This window comes from Phodopus roborovskii, unplaced genomic scaffold (assembly GCF_943737965.1).
Source record: "Phodopus roborovskii unplaced genomic scaffold, PHOROB, whole genome shotgun sequence".
Lineage (NCBI taxonomy): Eukaryota > Metazoa > Chordata > Mammalia > Rodentia > Cricetidae > Phodopus > Phodopus roborovskii.
Genome location: NW_026126417.1, coordinates 3896053 through 3909653, shown reverse-complemented (window position 1 = coordinate 3909653; position 13601 = coordinate 3896053). Strand labels below are relative to the sequence as shown.

At 39.8% G+C, this 13601-nt stretch overlaps 1 protein-coding gene and 1 pseudogene across 1 annotated transcript; both read left to right on the top strand.

The window, feature by feature from the left end:
* The first annotated feature begins 5159 nt into the window (after nt 1–5159).
* LOC127221706 (17-beta-hydroxysteroid dehydrogenase 14-like) lies at nt 5160–6018 on the top strand (annotated as a pseudogene).
* Nucleotides 6019–10505: 4487 nt separating this feature from the next.
* LOC127221721 (olfactory receptor 4F6-like) lies at nt 10506–11468 on the top strand. The gene has a single exon (XM_051183733.1). The coding sequence runs from the start codon at nt 10506–10508 to the stop codon at nt 11466–11468; it is 963 nt and encodes a 320-aa protein (XP_051039690.1).
* The last annotated feature ends 2133 nt before the right edge of the window (nt 11469–13601 follow it).

Sequence of the window (13601 nt, the reverse complement as noted above, 5' to 3'; positions counted from 1 at the left end):
GTTTCTAGTATGTCAATAAAATTTTTACAAGTATTTGTGTGTGTGTGTGTGTGTGTGTGTGTGTGTGTGTGTGTGTGTGTGTGTGCTTGTCAAAAGATTTTCCTAAATGCTATCTTTTTTTGCTTTAGGCTCACTCAACCAATTTAAAATATGACTCAAATTCATAGCAAAGCAATTCCAACAACTGAATCCACATCTATAAATAAAGCACTATTCTAAATGCTAAATCTCTTTCCAGCCACCATTTACCTTTATAAAATGAACACACTCTTCATGGATTTAGACTTCCCTGTGTTCTCCAACATGAAGTACCTCTGATATCCTAACACAAGAATATAAAAAACTAATTATGCATACCACAAATGGGCAATGACCAAGATAGTTTTAAAATGCTTGTGGTTCAGGGACTTTGTCCCTGGAGTACCATTTAGTTTGTCCAGTGCAACGATAGAATTTCAGATATCACTCTATAATTATGAAATAAAAAAGAAACAAAATTGGGAAGTTTTGTATCATTGTGCTACTTTGTTTTGTATATTCATAAATATTTCAATTAATTTTTAAAAATAGGTAAATATATTTATGAAAACTTCCTTTTAATTTAGTAATTATGGATTACTGCATAAATTTGGCTGTACAAAGCTTCATTCTAATGAGTAGCATTTAGAAATGCAACAAGGAGGGAGGACCTAGTCACTACTCCAAATGACTTGACAGATTTTGTTGACCCCTCCTGGAAGGCATCACCCTCCCTGTGGAGTGGGGAGGGGGGATGGGAGGTTGGTTGGGGCAACATGAGAGGGAAGGAAGGAAGGAGGAAAAGAGGGAAGGAGGGAGGGAGGGAAGAGGGAAGGAGGGAGAGGGAACTGGGATCGATAAGTAAAATAAGAAAAAAATTAAAAAATTTAAAAAAGAAATGCAACAATTAAAATCAATAGTCAAGATAAAATTTTTAAATTATAATATACCCAAAATGCCAAATTCCTAAAAGCCACTGAAAATTACACATTGCCCATATAAAAAGTGAACAGTAAAACAGCGTATACTGTGAACTCCCTACTGTGTGGTAGGCTTCAATTCAATCAGAAGGCAGTTGGTTAGCTCCATGACAACCAAGCCACTATTGCAGAGGGGGACACATAGTATATAGCAGACCAACATTGTAGCTCATTGGGTTTGCAGCAGCAGAATGTGACTGTGGAAGCCTTTATTCTCCTAGGTCACAGAAGTCTGTATAGAATCATATGGCACTATGAAAGCTAACAGCAGAGAGTAATTTCTCAGCTTAATTCTAATCTGATTTCTCTATGTTGTACAAACAAGGTGAATTGTTTTGGGGCCTTATAGGAACTTCCTGACCAACAATAATCCCACACATGACTTGCTTATTTATTGATAAAATCATGTATACTTTTTTTGCTTAATATTAACTTTTGATATCCTTTGACTATTGGTTCCTTTAAAAATAGATAGCAAAGTTTCTCTCCCATTCTGTGAGCTGTATCTTCACAGTGTGTAGATGCATTTTTATTTGATTCAATCCCATTTTTTCCACTACTCTAATTTTTCCTTTGCTATAGCAGTCACGTTTTAAAAGTCAATGCATATGCCTGAATCTTGAAGAACCTTTCCTTACAAGTTTTATGTGTTAAATTAATGTCATTCATTCATCTTGGTTAATTTTTTACAAATGAAAAAATGGATCTTTTTTTAAGTATTCTGTGTGGAAAAATTTAGGTTTTGAGCACTACTTATTAAAGAAGTTCTTTTCCAATGTGGGTTTTTTTTTTTTTTTTTTTTTTTTTTTTTTTTTGCATCCCTGTTGAGAACATTTGGCTCTCTCACTCTCTCACTCTCTATCTGTGTGTGTGTGTGTGTGTGTGTGTGTGTGTGTGTTTCTCTCTCACACATACACACAAGTGAACTATTATTCTTCAGCCCTTTAAAAGAAGGGAATTTTGCATCTAATAATAACATTAATGAACCCAAAGGTCATCCTGTCAAGTGAAACTAGAGACACAAGACAAATTATGTGAGATCTTATGTTCATATAAAATCTGAAGAAGTCATACTTATACAAGCAAAGAATATGTTGGTGGACCAGGCCAAAAAAAAATGATGTTGGGTGTGGACAAGGAATGAGAAAATGATGATGGTAAAAAAAAAAAAAATACAAATGCTCCATTGACATGGTGGTTATTTCCTGAGGATCTACTGCAGCATGGTGATTCTAGACAAAGATAATCACATTCTTGATAAATATGTGAGGTAAACATGATCATTAACTTAAGATATACATGCATTATATAATGTCATAGGAATCTTATTTGGGGGCTTCAGTCAGATCCAGCCAACTTGCCTGGTTTGTACCTGAGAGGGGGAGTATGTATTGAGAAACAGCAGGTAAATATACTAAGGAAAATATAGAGACACAGAATAGTCAGAAGAGCTATCCAGTGAATAATGGCTGCCCCAAGTTTATTATTCAACATTCTGACATACCCAAGCCAAAAAGGGGGGGGGGGGACTTCTTTACCATTATATAAGGAACAAATAGACTTCCTAAATTTTTTCAAACATTCTGTACACTAAATCTCTCATTACATGACCTTAAGGGTTGGGAGTAACCACAACTTAGTTACTTAGATAGGACATCTATGATTTAGACCAAACAACAGTTCAATGTCTGGTTTCACATATGATGCATAAGTAAGAATTGCTGCCCTGGAAAGTTCAGCTCATAAGCAGAAAATTTAAGCCTTTGAAGGTAGTCATTCTGTAACAGAAAGCATTGAGTTCAACTTTGAGGAAAAAATAATTTATCACATTGCATTGTAGGTCTACTTCCCTTACAGAATAAATAGCACAGCAGACACAAGATAGGCTTTCAGTTCAGAAAGGCAAAATGAATACCATGGCTCAGCCACTTGCAATTTATTCCAGAGATACAGTTTATTAATCTGCCATAAAAATTTTAAAAACTGACATTTATGTTATTGTTTAAGCATAAAAAAAACTTCAAGACCATGTATTCTGTATAAAAGGTATTCTATATGAGGTAACTAACAAATATTTATACTAATATATTTTCTTTCATCTTTTCATAACACGGGTGAATACATGTTATGAGTGAATGAAAAGGAGACAGCATCATAAAAGTTTCAAAATATATTAACTATCCTCTTCTGACAAAAGATTCTTCAGTGCCACTAAGCTCAGGAGGGTGGGAGACTCCCATGGGCTAGCCTGGGTCCTCACAGTCCAGGCTGACTGAAGTCATCTACAGGGCAGCCTGGTGCCACTTGGCCAGCCTGGGTCCTTGAAGTCTGAGCTAGCTGAAGACATTCACAGGCCTGCCTGATGCCATGCAGGCACTGGGCAGATAGAAGCCATTATGAAGAGCAAATATATGGTGGAGAAATGGGATAGATAGAGAAGCTCAACAGTCCATGTGCTGTGGAGAGAGGCACACCTAAAGAAGTAAAAGGCCGTGAGGAGCAGGCTGATGTGGGTGCCCTGCTTGTCACCTGTGGCGAGGGTGATTTCCAGGCTTGAACTACAGCCAAGAGCATGTCTGGATCCACGGCCCTAATGCAGTCAGCATCTGCGTTGACATCGATGACCCATGTTACCACAAGGATGGCCAGGGTCTGGGCTGCCACCTGTGGCCATGTTGGTGTCTGAGGGCCATGCCACCACCAGAGTCATGCTTGTCTTAATGGCCTGTGCTGCAATCAAGGGCCATGATGACACCAGCTCCTGGGCTGAGGCATACAGTCGTGTCTAGGTCCATGGTCCTACTCCAGCAAAGGTCTGTGTTGAAGTCTATATATAGTTCCTGTTACCAGCAAAGACCATGCAAATACCCAGTGACTGGGCCGTCACCTGAGTTCATGTTGGCATCTGAGGGACTTGCTGCAGGTGGAGCCACACAGGGTGCCATAGTGATTTCCCAGGCCTGGGCTGCAGCTGAGGGACATGTCTGAGTCTGTGGCCCCACCACAGCCAGGGTCTGTGTTGATGTCTGTGACTCCTGATACCATTGAAAGCCATGTAGATGTCACATGTCTAGGTCACAGCCTGGGGCTCTGTTGGTTTCCAAAGGCCATGCCACCAGTGGGGCCATGCCAATTCAGATGGTCTGAGCTACCACCTGGGGACATGACATCTGAGCCTGGGCTACTACTGAGAACATGCTTCTACCACAGTTGGGAACTATGTTGATGTCTGTGGCCTGTGCTACAACCAAAGGCCACATGGATGCCCAGGGTTTAGGCTGTAACCTGTGACCATGTTGGTGTCTGAGGGACATGCTGCCACCAGAGCCATGCCCATCTGGGTGAACCATGTTACCATATGGGGCCATGGAGTTGTCTGAGCCAAAGCTGGTGCTGAGGGCCATATCTGTGGCCCTATAACAGCCAGGGTCTGCTTTAATGTCCATGGATCCCGTTACCACCTAGGGCCTGGGGCATGGTCAGCCACCTAATATCATGTTGATGTCCAAGTGCCATGCAGACCTCAGAGCCATATTTATCTGGGTTATCTGTACTGCCATTGGGACCATGGTGTTTTTCAGGCCAGAGCTGCTGACTAGGGCAATGTCTGGGTATATGGTTCTGCTGTCGCTGGGGTCTATATTGATGTCCATGACCCATGTTACTACAGGAGACCATAGTAACCATGAATGTTGAAAACTGAGGGCCATGCTGAGCTGGCCCTAACCTTCATAGCATAGCTGGCCCCTGCACTTGGGAGAAATGGCCCCACCCCACAACATATTCATGGGAGAGCTGACCCCAATTACATCGGCCTAGGAAATCTAGCTCTGCCCTTCACCTGAAGGAGGTGGTCTCAGTGGCCTGTCCTGATCATCTCAGCTACCACCTGGACCCACATCTTGGCATTGAGTTGGCCCATGCTAACATCTATCCCATCTATGACCTGCTGAGGCATGTAAAGAGATTGGTCCTCTGGAACAATAGCCTCAAGTTACCCACAATCAGGGCAACAACAGGATGTCCAAGAGGAGTTTTGGTGAGGGTCCAATGATGATAGTATGCTAGAGATCAGGGGCCTTGAACCAGACCAATGACTCATTTCAATGAACATCTGTAGGTGATACCCCATAGCTCCCAATGCCATTAGGGTGAATAAAGATGTATTGGAGAGACATGAAAATAAAGGAGGCTGGACTTTGGAGGTTGAAAGAGGCCAGAAAGGTGAGGGTATGGGAGACTGTAAATGGATACTCCAGAAAAGTGGTGGTGGTGACTCAGGGTGGCCGAGGCATGAGGGCTGGTGTAGTGAAAGCCTTCAAGGACAGTGGGGCTTTCTGTGACAAGGATGAGGTAAGGGGCCCAGCTCTGGAGCAGGAACTCTTGGGCACTGTCTTCTTCCCCTGTGATGTGACTCAGGAAGGAGATTTGCAGGCTATGATTTCTGAGACCCTCTCTCAATTTGGCCACCTGGATTGTGTGGTGAAGAATGCTGGCTACCACCCACCTGCACAGTGGCCTGAGGAGACTTCTGCCCAGGACTTTCGCTAGCTGCTGGAGCTGAACCTCCTTGACCAAGCTTGCCCTCCCCCCACCTGTGGAAGCGCAGAGGCAACATCATCAACATCTGGTGGGACCATCGGCCAGTCCCAGGCAGTTACCTATATGACCACCAAGGGTGCAGTGACAGCCATGACAAAAGCGCAGCGCTGGCCTTGGATGAGAGCCAATATGGTGTCCTTGTCAACTGCATCTCCCTGGAAACATCTGGACTCCACTATGGGAAGAGCCGGCAACCTCAACTTCAGACCCCAGTGCCACCATCCTTGAAGGCTCCTTGGCCCACCCCCTGGGCCATATGGGCCAGCCAGCTGAGGTGGAGGCTGCAGCAGTGTTCCTGGCCTCTGAAGCCACCTTCTGTACCGGGCTTGAGCTTCTTGCAACAGGGGGTGCAGAATTGGAGTATGGATGCAAGGCTAGTAGGAGCAGTCTTGTGGAAGCCCCCATTCTCCCACCCTGATTTACACTAAGTTATGTCCTACCCATCCCTCTTTCTCATCCTTTGTTTTGTTTTGTTTGTTTGTTTCTTTTGTTTTGTGGTTCTAGAGATTAAACCTAGGACCTCTTTTGTGCTATGCAGGGGTTTTGCCACTTAGCCACACCCCAGCTCCTCTCTGGGGAATTCTAGGTAGGGGCTCTACTACTGAACCACACCCCAGTGGCTGAGTACATTCACAAGGAAACACAAATGGCTAACTGTGATGTCTATTAGCATACCAAAGCTCAGGCTGGTAGCCAGGTTCATGCAATCAATACCTGTGGATCCTCTCTGCTATTCACACCCTTGTCCCAACTCTAAACCTCTCCAGCCCTAGAATTCAACTTCCCTCCCCCAGCTTCTCATTGCCACCAAACCTGCCATTTCAGACAGGTGCTCTCTTGGTCCGCTTGCCCTCTCTCCTCTTCATATGCCCTACCCCCACCCCCCCATGGCTCAGTTCAGACTGGGCTCTTCCAGATGTCTCTGGCTGTATTCTCCTTCATATATGCAATAAAATCTTCTCCTCAACTGAAGAAAGAAAGAAAGAAAGAAAGAGAGAGAGAGAGAGAGAGAGAGAGAGAGAGAGAGAAAGAAAGAAAGAAAGAAAGAAAGAAAGAAAGAAAGAAAGAAAGAGGAAGAAGGAAAGAAAAAGAAAGACAGAAAGGAATGAGGTAGTGTGGGAAGCCACGCTGGCCACGTTGGCTTCGTCAGGCTTTGCCACGTCAGCTTGTTTATTGCTCTTGTATCCTAATGGTCTGCACATGCCTAATTGTCTGCACATGCCTAATCGTCTGCGCATGAACATATGACATCCTAAGATGGCTGCTCACCTATCCCGATTGGGTGATGCATAATCGTCCGATGGGACCTAAGCCAATCAGACGACGCTGTACGTCCACATCAACGTGAGTATATAAGTTTGGTGCTCCGTAGGGTCGGGGTCCTTCTCCTTCTCTTTTTCTGTCTTACTCTCTTTCAGCTTGGAGCTCCTAATAAAGTGTGCTTGAAAAGAATCCTGCGTTGGGGTTCTTCCCACTGGCGGGACAGGCGCAACAAGGTAGGTTTTTTGTTTGTTCCGTTTTGTTTTAATTAATGCTCTTTTGGCAGGGGTTGCTGCAGGGTTGAAGGGTGAATACGGAGGTACTGGAAGGGGAGTGAAATTGGGGTATGATTGTGAAATTCCCAAAATATCAATAAATGGTTATATTATACATTGAAAAGATTATTCAAAATACGTTAAATACCTCCTATTCAATAATCGATTATACTCTTAATGCTATTAAGCCATCAAAGTGGACCTTCAATGGTATTTAAATGTATTTTTTTCTAAAACTGTGTCTCCTTGGTACTTAAGCTTAACTAAGTATAATTCTTTCAATGTACCTTTTCAACTAGATGAAACTCCCATAGATTTAAAGAATATACATTTTATCACACATTGACTAAAACAAGAATTAATTGAAAAAAAAGAATATACATTTTTCTGGATGTTCCCTAAAGTTTCTCTGTTGTTCAGTAATGAGTATTATAACATACCCTTTGAATAATGAAGCAATTAAGATGAGCATGCAAGCATCTTATTGGCATGCTAGTGTTTTTCTGGAGGACTCTTGGTATGTTCACTTACCATCTAAACTAATCTCCATTCCACTAACAGTGTATGACTTTCCTTTCCTCCACATCTCATAAGAATCTGCCATCTTTTGTCTTTTTTATGATAACCGTTATATTTAATCCAAACACACTGGTAGAAAAAAAAACATTTATTAAGTATTGTCTATATATTCCACACCAGGTACCACAGCTTCTTTTTCTTCACACTTTGGGCTTCGGGAGAAACTCTTGGAGTTTATCAGTTGTACTTTTCCTAGGTGTTACCTTGAGGCACTCATATCTGAACAATGATGGAAATTGTAGAAACAGAGAAAACACTGTGAAAAAAATATAAAATATAAGATCTTATTAAATATATTCATAGAGAGTTGCTTGGAAACTTTGTGAGATAGCATTGCCTTTTCTACTTAGTAATTAGCACTCAGTTGTTTGACTCTGTTTCTACTGGAGAATCTCTACAGTCTAAGGCTTGGAACTGTATGGAACTGGAAAACACAAACTGCCAGTGTGAGTGATATCTTAGTGTGCTCTAGTTTCCCATTTGCTGAATCTTCATTGCTAATTCCAGAATAGGTAGTTAACTCTTTTGTTTAGCACCTCTGCCTCTTGGGGTTCTGAGGTTCTACCTTTCTCATCAGCTACTTTAATCACTCATTCTGAAGAAAAAAATAATTCTGAACATCTATGTATGAGTTGCTTTGGTTCTTTGCTTCTTTTGCCCTTTTTATTCCCTGGGTGACAATATAGACTCAGTGGACCACACTAATTAGAAGCTTTTTTTTTTTCCTGAGGAAAAACAACATAAGGCTCTTTGTTTTGTAAAAGTGCTTCTCTGGGTCAGAATGTGAAGTTATCCTCCTCTAAACCTGGAGAGAGTCTTGCATGTAAAAAAATTACCATGTAAATAAAACACATCTGTTAACAGATGGTTCACAGTAGAGCAGATGTCAATCCAACCTTCCTATGGACAAGGGTCTGCCTACAATATCAGGCATAAGTTATTTGCCCTCAGTTTAAGCTATGATTTAGTTCATGCCATGTTTTCTTTGTGTATTCTAGAAGAAGAAAGAAGATCAAATGAACATGTATTAATTTTCTCAAGCTTTTGGGAAAGATGTTTACAGGAGGCTCCAAGATGGGTATAAATTAAGGTAGAATGCTTATAATGGGAGAACAGTGCTTAATATTTTAATATTTTCTATTCCATACTCCTCTTATAATTTCTTATCCTTTTAGTTTTTTGTAGCAAAAAAAAATCCAACTTATACTTTTAGCTTCTATATTCTATACAGTTTTGACTTGTTTCACTCACTTCTAAGCAACATCCAAAGTAATTTTCTGTTTTTCTCATTGGGAATTACAGCTATCATATGATTGAAGTTTCTCATTATCTCTCAGTTCTTTAAGAGTGTGATTCCCTTCTGAGAACAGATTCTGTTGAACTAACTCAGGTAAGAGTAGCATTCATTACCTTACTTTCCAAATGACACTGACACCTCCGTTGTTCAGTATCAGTCATTGGAAGGCAAGGAGGTAGAGTCCTCTATTGTTCTTCATTTCTACTTACAGTTTTCATAATCAACCTGCAGTGGGCCCTAGACAGACTGTGCATAAAATTTTCATGGAAGGTAAGAGGCTCATAGGACTCTACCCTTTGCTGGCTGTTGGTAGATTCTGGGAAGGGAAGAACCATGGTCTGCAGTTGTGTACCCACTGCAAAGCTCACCGGCCTCCAACAGAGAGTTCTAGACCCATAGTTACACAAGTAGTCCTGATCAGATTAACTGATCGCAAAATAAAATGAATAGATATGAAGATAAAAGAATGTGAATGGGGTAGGAAGTAAATAGAAGACAATGAAGGATGGGGCGTGAAAATAGTCAGTATACATAGTATATATGTATGAAATTATCTAAAAACAAATTTAATTAATGAAAAAGCACTATTTTAAGCAAGCAAAGATTTATATTTTTAAAAGTACCTTTTTCATTGATGATACTAGTGAAAACCTAAGAAATCAAGGTGTGTCAGTAAATTAAACACACAAAATGAGGAAATGATCCAAAAAGGCTAAAAGCCCAAATTTCTTTTAGCATACCTCCATTTCATGGCACTAATTTCCTGTGTGGAAGTTAATGAGTACAGGTGTCTATAGAGCTTGTTTGACTCTCCTTAGATTCTCAAGTGTATTGATCTCTATTTTTCCTTTATTGGATATATACTTAAATACAAACTTAGGGCTAAAAGATCAAGTTACCCTAAATATGTAAGCAAAGAAAAAGAAAATGAAAAGATGTGGATTCCTTCCAGACTAATGTGGTTTGACCAAGCCAGACCACCTGAAACAGAGTACAAGGTGATCCTACATTCAAAACAGCTGGACAAAGCAGCCTTACAGACTACAGCCAGGATTTCTGAATCTTCTTCGAATCCCCCATTGCAGCGCCCCTTACCAGCAGGACGTAGTTTGGAAAGAACAATGCCCAAATTCCCAAATATTGTCTATAAATGTTTGTTTTCATTTAAATGGACTTGGTTATATAAAATAAATAAATAAATAAATAAATAAATAAATAAATAAAAAGAACACACACTGGAGAGAAACCCATGTATCTTATCAATATGGTAAAGTGTTTTCATGTGTCAATAATGTACAAACAAAAAAAAAAGAAAAAGTTCTGTACCTAGTCTCTATGAAAGAGCTTTAAAACCTCCCTGTGAAAGAACAGGGTGTCTTTAGTATTTTAAATTTGAGTGATTGCTTTACAAGACACCTCTTTTGCTGAAAAATAATGTTTTCCCTCTGTGTCCTTCAGGTAGTAGTCACCTCATGATCAGATGTGCACAAGTTGATGGATGGAGGAAATCGCTCTATGGTATCAGAATTTGTGTTGCTGGGCCTCACCAATTCACAGGGAGTTCAGATTCTCCTTTTTCTGTTCTTCACAGTATTTTATGTAGCAAGCATGATGGGAAACCTTCTCGTTGTGCTCACAATCATCTCAGACCACCACCTGCACTCCCCGATGTACTTCCTGCTAGCAAACCTCTCCTTCATAGATACAGGTGTGTCTAGCATTGCTACTCCAAAGATGATTTCTGACCTCTTCAGAAAGCGCAGAGTCATCTCCTTGAAAGGCTGCATCACTCAGATGTTCTTCATTCATGCTGTCGGGGGAACAGAGATGGTGCTGCTCATAGTTATGGCCTATGACCGCTACATCGCCATCTGTAAGCCCCTTCACTACCTCACCATCATGAGCCTAAGGATGTGCATTTTTCTCTTGGCTCTGGCTTGGACCATTGGCTTTATCCATTCTGTAGCCCAACTGGCTTTTGTTGTAAACTTACCCTTCTGTGAAGCTAATAAAATGGATAGCTTTTACTGTGATTTCCCTCGGTTCATCAAACTTGCATGTACAGACACATACACACTGGAGTTCCTGGTCACTGCCAACAGTGGTTTCATCTCCATGGCCACCTTCTTCATCCTCCTTGTGTCTTACATCTTCATCCTGGTCACAGTTCGTAAACACTCCTCAGGTACTTCCTCCAAGGCCCTCTCCACTCTCTCAGCTCATATCACTGTGGTGGTTTTCTTCTTTGGCCCTTGCATTATTGTCTATGTGTGGCCTTTCCCTACTTTACCCATAGATAAATTTTTAGCAATTTTTGATGCCATTATCACTCCTTTTATGAATCCTGTCATCTATACACTTAGAAATAAGGAGATGAAAGTTGCAATGAGGAGACTCTTCATTAGGTCTTTAAGTTTCAAAAGTTCTTTCATGGACAGTTCAAGAGATTCAGATTAAAATAGAATATTCTTGAGGATAAATGCCTTTTATTCTTTACTGAGCAGTCTTCCCTAGAAACATATCTGCAAGCAATATTTATACCTTATATGGTATGTATATGTGTGTATGTATATAATTTATATGTATATATAACAATGAGGTCTTAAATTTGGTAACAGATGGGTTGTCTTAGGAGAGGTATGAGGGAAAAAGAGAAGAGACAAATTATATGATTATGTTTTAATTATATTATTTTTTAATTTAATTTTTTAAAAAGCAGTGTCAAAGATCTCTTCAATTTAGTATTTTAAATACTGACCGTGAAGTGCCTCCTCAAATATTCTCAGCAGATATGATCAGGTTTTGCTAAAGAATTCTTGAATTCTAAAAGTACTAAAAAGCAGTAAATTCAGCCTAAAATGTGGTTTATGTCAGATGCTCTGTCTCTTATGAAAGTAATGGCAACTTCTGGAACCTCACATTTTGTTCTCATTTCAAATGCTGGAAACTTCTCTTTGACACTCATTCTCAGAAACAGACTACTCCTAATATACAAAGATGCCCAGATTTAGACTGAATAATTTTGAATTATTCTGTGCCATAAGCAACAGGAATACTCAAAATAAAGATCTTTAGCTAGGTAAGTTAACAGTTCAAGACTTTTAATCATTTGAATTTGTTAGCCAAAATGCAGATTTGCCTTTTTCTAACAGTTTTAGATGTAGTTATAATTGAATAGCAAACTATGTGGTCAATTGTAGAGAAAGAAAGGAATACATATTTTTTGAGACTAGAATATATAAATTTCTATTTCACTTAAAAATTTTAAAACTGTTTTATCTCCTTTCTTTGTAGCAATTGTTTTTGACGAAGAAATCTGTCACTGACAGGTTATTAATAATGCTTTGAATATTTTGTAGCTAAAAAGGGAAAATGCTGATTTATCAATAAAATACAAAATAATATTATTGGAAACCTTGTTTACAAATATGTAAAAAGAAAAGTATAGAAATTAGAAAAAGCATGACAAACTATTAGTAAATAGAAATATTAAAAATGAAGGGGAAATATTTTACTTTTCATACAATATATTATTTATTTTAAATAGAATCTTTATAATTAATAAAAACACAACTTGTATTGCCAGGGGATTCAATCCAGGTGTCATCTGAATACATTATTTTTAATTTTGGGCTATACAAATTGATATGAAACTGACCTGCCACACATGGGCTCCCAAATGATCTATAGCATTTCTTGCAAGAAACTATGAGAAAAACAGTAGATGGACAATGCATCAAGCAGTATTTTTCATTGATGTTTTGTATAAACATTCCACTGAACATCAGCTTCATTTGCAGACCATCTTTAACTTGAGAAGAGATGAATTGGCACTCCTCTTTAGTGTCAACTTTTTCACAACCACACTGAAACAGCCCCAAAGGCCCCAAGGCTGGCTACTGGCACAAACTCCAGGAAATAATATTGAAAGAGAAATTTCATGTATAGCATACTAATAAGATTGTCTCTTTCCCATGATACCCTGGCTCTTCTTATTGTCTCTAACCTAGCATAGCTATGACTCTTAGTTGCAAAAGATACCTCAATTCTGTTCCCCCTTTGCTAGAATCCTTGTTCCTTGTTTTGGTCAGAGTTTTTGTTTGTTCTTCACTTTGGCTTCTTGTTTTGATTATACACACATGCCTGCATATGTACAGAGAGAGAGAGAGAGAGAGAGAGAGAGAGAGAGAGAGAGAGAGAGAGAGAGAGAATAGGAATTAAACCCACGACTTGAAACAAGCTAGGCATTCATTTAGACAGTGAGATACATGCACATTACTCTGCACTATGAACTGAACCCAAGACCTATTTTGTGTTAAGCAAGCACTCTGTCAATGAGATGCATCCCCCAGTCTTCAGTCAGTTCTTTCTAACTTTGCATGTGTGTCCTTTCATCTCACTTTTCAATGCCTTTCCTTAGTCACTCTCTTACTCTTTGTCTCCTGATTCCCTCTCAGAATTGAGCCACTTGGTAAATCCACCAAAGGTTTTCTGTAACATAGATCTGGCCACTTGACTGCTTTTGATAACCATCTACCATACAGGATTCCAATTCTTCCCCTTCTCCACATTTCTTCTGTAGGAGTGATG

Coding starts and splice junctions, on each gene's coding strand:
- LOC127221721 (XM_051183733.1), top strand. CDS start 10,506: ATGGATGGAGGAAATCGCTCTATGGTATCAGAATTTGTGTTGCTGGGC.